Source organism: Frankliniella occidentalis, unplaced genomic scaffold, assembly GCF_000697945.3.
Source record: "Frankliniella occidentalis isolate FOCC.00 unplaced genomic scaffold, Focc_3.1 Scaffold8, whole genome shotgun sequence".
Taxonomy (NCBI): Eukaryota; Metazoa; Arthropoda; class Insecta; order Thysanoptera; family Thripidae; genus Frankliniella; species Frankliniella occidentalis.
In genome coordinates this window covers 2,999,281-3,006,661 of record NW_026267138.1, presented here as the reverse complement: position 1 = coordinate 3,006,661, position 7,381 = coordinate 2,999,281, and the positions used below count along the sequence as shown (strand labels likewise).

Genomic DNA, 7,381 nt, shown 5'->3' with positions numbered 1-7,381 from the left:
AAGAGGATTCCAAAGGCCCTAACATACAGTTCCGTTTACCATAAAATGTTAGAATAAAATGCTTCGACATTTTTAAATGTATTCAGTCAATGTGCGAGCACAATACTTCTCACACGAAATCGCTGTTGTGTTGTTGTACGTGGTCGGCTTTCATTGACCAGTCAGGACGTTCAGCAGCCCATTTTGTGAGAAGTGATTGGAGAAAATCTCATAATCGCGATGATTGGTTCTAAAACTCAGGGATCGTAGACGCGGTAGCTTTTCCAATCTGTACGCGAAAGTAGATTGATATAAAGCTAGCAAAAATTGAAAGATGTCTGTTTATTACCAAGTTAGCCCCGAGTAAGTGACATTTCACGTTTCAGCACATCAAAATGGCTGATATTAGGTTATTTATTTGTTTGTTGTGCTTACAACCGGCGTTTAAGATCTCATGTGTCAGCGCTGAACATTTCAAACTGCATTTCATACCAATTGTCTATATCTATTTTCCTACTGATGGACGCTTTTAAACTGAAAATAATCTGTCACATTAATTTTGGCTTGTGTTTGCTTGGCAGTGGGGAAGCAACTGAAGTGGATGCTGAGACTGTTGCAGGCACGAGAATGACATCTCCTTCAACAGTACAGTCAGAAGCACAGTTAAATCTCAATGCATTTTGGCCACGTGTTACAGAAGAAGTACGGAAAACTCCTGTAAGTTGTTTTACTCTAATGAATGTCTTGCATTTCGTGATTTTTATTAACATAATAAGATAAAAACTTTACTTCCATGTTTTCCAGCTGGATCTGAAAAATCAAGCACTCCCCCTTGCCAGAATAAAAAAAATTATGAAGCTCGATGAAGATGTGAAAATGATTAGCGCTGAGGCCCCTATGCTTTTTGCCAAAGCAGCGGAAATTTTTATACATGAACTTACACTTCGTGCATGGGTATGTCACAATTTGAAGTGCCCTGAGAACTGGTGTTTCATTTTAAGAGCTGTTCAATGTAAATTCCCTTACAGGTTCATACAGAAGACAACAAACGCCGCACTTTGCAACGCAATGACATAGCTATGGCTATTTCAAAATGTGATCAATTTGATTTTCTCATAGATATTGTACCACGTGAAGAACTAAAACCTGCCAAAGCAGCCAATGAAGCTGCTCGAGGAGCTACGGCAATGAATCCTGATCAGGTAACTTAACTCCACTATCTTAATTTCCATTTCTATAGAAACCAATCGTGATTATTTTTATTTTGAATGCCTCTTATATACTTCCAGATACAATACTACTTCCAGTTAGCTCAACAACACCAGCAGGCTTTATCCCAAACAGGAACAACTTCTAATACAAACGCCACAACAGCTAGTAGCACTGCTGCTAATACACCATCAACAATTCAGATCTTCCAGCCTAGTTCTGGCCAAATTCAAACAGTTCAAGTCGCAAATATTGCATCACCAGCAGATCAGGTGTGTGATTATGAGTTGTGTTTTGTGCCAACATGTTTTCCACCGGTATTTTAAATAACTCCTTCTAAATTTAACTTCTTTAAATTAAAAATTTGATAAATTTTTAATTATCCTTTTTGTGAACTAACATTTTAGGCGTTCAATGTTACGGTTTTCAATATATTTTTTTTTCTGTAATTAATTACCCTACTTGTTACTTGTCCAGCAGAGGCATGCTTCCACAACAGCTGTGGCAACCCAATCAGTCCAACCCCAAGTCATTCAGGTACAACAACCACAACAGGCCCAAGTTCAGCAGCAAACGGTTCAAGCTGCTACTGGTGGTATTCAAATTGTACAGCAAGTTGTCACTCCCAATGGGGAAATTCAGTCTATTCCTGTAAGTTCCTAAATAGCCTTCTTCTCATTTCTCAGTTTTAGAGCAAAATAATGTGTACAAATTAACTTGTCTGTTTTTTTGCTCCTAAAATTTCTGTTGTTTTCTTTATCTATCTAGATTCAACTTACTCCTCAGCAAATGCAAATGATAAGAATGCAGTTACAAGGAAATACACAGTCAGCCATTATCCAAGTCCAACCTCAGTTAGTGCAGGTAAATATGTCAATTTCTCAACCCTAACCAGTTGCTTTGATCCCAGTGCGAAATGAATTTTTTGTCGATGTCGAAACGATATCGATATGATATCGTAAGTCGAAATTGTGGACAGGTTTGAGTTGTCAACGACTTAAACCTGTGCCTCATTTCGACTTACGACATCGTAACGACATCGTTTTGACATCGACAAAAAATTCATTTTGCACTGGGATTCCCCAAGGTGACCATTGAATTTTATTTTAGGATACTGGTTTGCCAACAGGTTGCTGATGGTTATGTTCGACAAGCTGGAGGCGGGGGAGAAGTTGAGTAATTAAAAAGACAAATTTTACTTCTTCGGACTCAATATGACTTATTAGATTTATTTTTGCCGGTAATGGCAGATCTCCCATTAGTTCGTGCTTTTTTGAGCTATGAATGATAATTGGTGTGGAAGACTGTGTCAGAGTACCTTTGGTAGACATCTCTGTAATGTCTACATGTATGTAATAGTCACCTTCAAAACTGGAAATTGAGCCAGTTTGTAATTTCACAGCAGGTCTGTGAGGTTTTTCTCCTTTCCTTCCCTTCTTGGAAATTTTCTTGGTTATGCTGATGAATGAATGACCAAGTTAATTCTTCATGTAATGTAGTGTTCATTGTGTAAATATGGTTTGAAGTGTGAATAGTTGTACAAATATTTAATGTCATAGTCATACACCTTTAAAAAAAAAGATTATTGATAAGTATACCTACAATTGTGTGGAAAAACCCAAACTTTTTATAATGTGTTTAATGTGTATGGAATATTATCAAACCTCCAGTTGAGTATTTGTCATGTCAGAAACTAGACACAACTGATCACCTACTGTGACTAACAATTTGTTTAACTGGTAACTGTAAATAAAAGCACAAGTGATTGGCCATGTCTTGTGTTGTTCTTTAAGCAGTTTAAAACCTTAAATCTTGGGTTCACCCTTTTCTTTATTGAAAACGAAAGCAACAGATGCACTACATAGCCTCTATGGTCATGTAGAAAAGTACAAAACATTTCTACCTTTGCAAACACACTTAATCATGACAAGAAACGAATCCATACAAAATCCTAAGTAACACAATGGAATCACACACAATACTGATTAAAGGTAACTCCAAAACTGAGAGCTATTAAACTTACCCATTCTATTTTGAAATTATGAAAGATATTATTTTTTCAAAATCACCAAATTGGAATGAAATCCATGCTGTTATTTGACAATTACATTACACAGTTGTACCATTTGTTGTAATCAACACATCGTGGCACATGGAAATTCCCTCATAACAATTTAGGCTTTGAATGATTTAAAAAAAAAAAATGGTTGAACATGTAATTGGAGATATTAATGACCTGGAACTTGAAACAAAAGCATCTATCTTTTCAACTGATGGGTTCCAATGAAATCAAATTTAATTTAGCAATGAACCAGCTTCTTTCCACAGAAGCATCAGTATATAAATAAGTATACATATGGTATTTTATTTGTAACTCAAAGTTTAATACTGACATTGTTGTATGTTGAGACATTGATTCACTATCCATTTCTCTTGAAATGGAATGTAAAATGTATACGACTAACTTTAAAAAAGCTAAATAGACTGACATAAGAGAGAATTCCTTGAAAGATGCAATGTTTTTCCTGTTTTTTTTTTTCTTTTTTTTCTTTTTGTACTTACATACAGGTCATTGTTGTTAAATGAATGAATGACATGTAGTACACAGGAAAAATAAATATGAGTTATTTACTGCTGACACACACACAAAAAAGGGTCTAGGTATATCTTTAAAAATATGTCACCAGGCCCACTGGGTAAGTGATCCAAATAAAACTTAAAAATAGACCAACCACAACCCCAAGAAGAATTAAATAAACACCAAATTGTCACCATTAACAGTATGCATAAAAGAAGTAAAAACTGGATGGGTGTTAAGGACAAAGGTAAAATCAATCCTCTCAACCAGGTAAAGAATAGGTCAGAACATAAAATTTTGACAAAATACAGATATTACAAACCTATAAATTTTGTAAAGGTAATGAAATGAGAAACATGAATTGAACAATCTACAGAGTCTTTAAATATCTTGGTCATTTGCATTAGCCTGCAGACTGCACTGGGTGGAAAACTCACCGCATAAATTATCGACATTTTTAAAGGAAATAACTAAAGAACAACATTTCAGACTTAAATATTATACTGTCAGACAGAAAAATGGAACACTTGATAGGACAGCGATCACCTTAAATGACATTGTTCCCATACCAACAGCCCATGCGAACATTATAATTATAAAGTGTCGACAGTGACACATACAGCAAAGAAAGAATGAAGACTGCAACAAACCGGAATGCTAAGAAGCAGCATAATGTGAATCTACTTACTTTCAAACTAATACTCCAAATCTAGATGTTCTTTGCTTTATACAACTTAAAATCACAGAGTGATGAGAAATTGAAAGAAGTTTACTTAGCTTGATCAAAGCAAAACCATCTCTTCCTTATATGTTACAGTAAAATATTAAGTTTTTGCAAGCTGAATAGCTTTAAAAAGTAAAAAATGAAATGTCTGAAATTGCGCACTATTTGAAGGCAAAACATTACTTTCTCTCTTCAAACACAACAAATTGGCTCACTAAATGTAGGTAACTAGCACATTTTAAAAAAATAATCCATTATCTTCAATAGCTAAACAAAATTATACTTCCGATTGGTCTTAATGGGTCCATGCATAGGTAAAAATTCCTTTTCTGTTCAAGTCTTAATATTCCTTACATAAACTGGAACAATACAATATAAGTTCAGGCTTTGTTTAATTCTTTTCCAAAAGAGAACCACAGCAAACAAATTGTTGGATGGTTTACCTGCCTAGAGATGACCCCAGGAGTAAAACTACCCCCTTAAATTTTTTCTCAAAACATTCGTATAACAAGATGAAGGTTCATTTGATCCCCATCCTGACTGTTCAGAGATGACTTAGAAACTTTTAAACAATTTTTTTTTAAGCTCTGCAAAATCTCATAATTTGAAAACCTATGAGGGCTTGCAAAGCTCATAACAACAGTTTACTAACAGGATGGAAGAGCACTACTAAAATGAAATCTGGTAACTTAGATTTCAGCAGCATTGAAAGTAGTTTGCAGGTACAGAATGTGCATAGAGTATCACAGCTTAAGGTTGGTACAAGGGATAGACCCAGAACCAAAATATCTTTCCTTCCCTAAACCTCACTTTGGAATGTGGGTTAGGGATAACAATAATAATACCCTGGATACAGAAAGAAAATAAAAAGCTTAATCTTCTATCAATTAGCTCAAAAAATTATAAGTCAGAGCTGCTTCTTATAATGGCAAATGAAAGTGTACAAAATTACAGAAAAAATATTTGATCACAAAGCATCAAGTCCTTAGGCTTCTTAAACATGTTTACACAATAACAAATTTTGAAATCTGAACACAGTGATTTTCATCTCATAGTGGCACATCAAATACTGCACAATATAATAGATGTAGCATTTCAGCAAAGCAAATTTCTTCACAAAGTATGGCTAAATGCACGTCCACTGGCTCCAGCTTTTGAAAGACGATCACTGACTTCAGTGATTGTTATGCTTTTGCGTATTGTTGTTGAGGTTCCACTTGGATGGAAGTAACGATAATACAACAACATGAACAAGATGCCAAGAAGAAAAGTGAGTACCTGCATAGTCACAGTACCATAGTAGAGTGAAGGGTTCTGGACTGAGCTACTTCCAACACACCTGAAGAAAAAAATCCACATTGTCACCACAATTTTGTTGAAAAAATCAAAAAAAGAAACAAAACTCTCAGAGGGATATACATCAGTAACGAAGCTTACCACACAACAAGGGCACCAGTATTTTCCATGAAACACACCAAATAATATGCCAAATATGTATATCTTGTAGGACCATCTCTTGGTGCTATGAAAGCCAAAATGTATGCTAGTCCAAGCACACCAGAGAACATAAGCTCTTCACACCTTGAGCTGCAAACAGCAGTTTGATGATGGCCCAGGGCGAGCCAGGCAGCCATTACACACCAGTGGCAAAGACAAACCGTACCCATCCAAGCTGGGTACATTGCAGCTAACATTGCAAGAGCCAACACTCTTGAAGCTGGAAAAATACACAATTTGGCTTTTCAGGATCCAAACAATTTGTTTAAAAAATGAATTTAAAAATAGTGTATTTATATCTTACCTGTTCCCATTAAGTGCCAACAAAATTGGATAGTGCTACCTTTCCAAGATAATTTCTCTTTATCATCCCTGGCAAATCTCACAGAGCGGTGATAAGAAGTGAGTGCCCAGGCTATTGAAATTAGAGCACACACAACGGCCCAACCTTGGTAAGCTGTTTAGGACGATGATGCCCATGTTCATTAAATTATATGAAAGCTTAATGACTGTTTGAGATGAGAGTTAATGATACCTTGTAATGGTTGTCTTTGCTTTGCCATCCGAATAAGAATCATCAAATGCAAGATGGCTTGGGGGGCTGCATGTAAGAAGCAATGGAATAGGCGCAAGAGAGATGCATCAGAGTCCTCATCTACCATTCTCCGATACAAATATTGTTGCTTTTCTTTCTCGTTCTTCCGAGATGCAATAATGCTTCTGATGCCATAATAAAGAGAGTCTAAATACCTGGATAACAGTTATTGAAGATGTCAAATTGTTTAGTAGAAAACAGTATGATTTTTCATGCAATAGCCAAACTTCTATGAACTTATTAGAGGTGACGGTGGGTGCATATCAAAAAAGGAGACTTGAGAGAGCAGATAAACCATACAGGGGTAGATCCAGTTCAAAGTGAGGAACTGGTTAATTGGCAACCCTTCACAGGGCGGTTACATACAGGGTACAGACATAGTGAAATAGCGGTCCCAAGGCCCCCTGAAGACACGCCGTGTGACTCCCAAGTAACACGGAATAGACACGAAAAGTCATATAGACGTATATTAGACAAAAACGTCACTATAAAGGTCACATTTGTTGAAAAACAATTGTCATTGTGACAACAAAATTGTGTCAAAAACTTTGACTTGTTGGTGACCATTTTGTGTCGTTACTTCGAATGCTGAGGACGAAGACTTCGTACTGTTGAAAGGGACATTAGCTCTCACCCTGTAGCAAACATCACCAGGGCAGGATGGAGACGTATCTATTGGCTGGAAACCAGTTGTCAAGGCTGGAGCATAACACCCCGCAATGGATTTCCTAGCTCCCAGGTGTACAGGGCTCACTTTAAGGCCTCAGAGTGCATTTACAACCCTCAGAGCCCTACAGTA

General features: G+C 36.4%; 2 protein-coding genes across 6 annotated transcripts in view; one reads left to right on the top strand and one right to left on the bottom strand.

Annotated features, from left to right (window-relative positions):
- Positions 1 to 2,960, top strand: part of LOC113208465 (nuclear transcription factor Y subunit gamma-like) — a 16,866-nt gene extending 13,906 nt beyond the window's left edge. Inside the window, exons 1-8 of one of the 5 annotated variants that reach the window (XM_052275120.1) lie at positions 137 to 342; positions 599 to 696; positions 784 to 933; positions 1,008 to 1,181; positions 1,269 to 1,460; positions 1,666 to 1,839; positions 1,957 to 2,052; positions 2,318 to 2,960. In XM_052275120.1, coding sequence (XP_052131080.1) covers positions 607 to 696; positions 784 to 933; positions 1,008 to 1,181; positions 1,269 to 1,460; positions 1,666 to 1,839; positions 1,957 to 2,052; positions 2,318 to 2,368 — 927 coding nt within the window. In that variant the 5' untranslated portion in view covers positions 137 to 342; positions 599 to 606 and the 3' untranslated portion in view covers positions 2,369 to 2,960. Of the gene's footprint in view, positions 1 to 136; positions 343 to 560; positions 697 to 783; positions 934 to 1,007; positions 1,182 to 1,268; positions 1,461 to 1,665; positions 1,840 to 1,956; positions 2,053 to 2,298 lie in introns of those variants that run through there. The other 4 variants (XM_026425471.2, XM_052275106.1, XM_052275113.1 and 1 more) reach the window with 4 other exon arrangements.
- A 38-nt stretch (positions 2,961 to 2,998) lies between these two features.
- LOC113208464 (XK-related protein 7) overlaps positions 2,999 to 7,381 on the bottom strand; it is a 5,603-nt gene continuing 1,220 nt past the window's right edge. Inside the window, exons 3-6 of the mRNA XM_026425470.2 lie at positions 6,523 to 6,737; positions 6,292 to 6,444; positions 5,928 to 6,207; positions 2,999 to 5,829 (exon numbers count right to left, since the gene is read on the bottom strand). Of these exons, the coding sequence (XP_026281255.1) occupies positions 5,604 to 5,829; positions 5,928 to 6,207; positions 6,292 to 6,444; positions 6,523 to 6,737 (874 nt within the window). The 3' untranslated portion in view covers positions 2,999 to 5,603. The remainder of the gene's footprint in view (positions 5,830 to 5,927; positions 6,208 to 6,291; positions 6,445 to 6,522; positions 6,738 to 7,381) is intronic.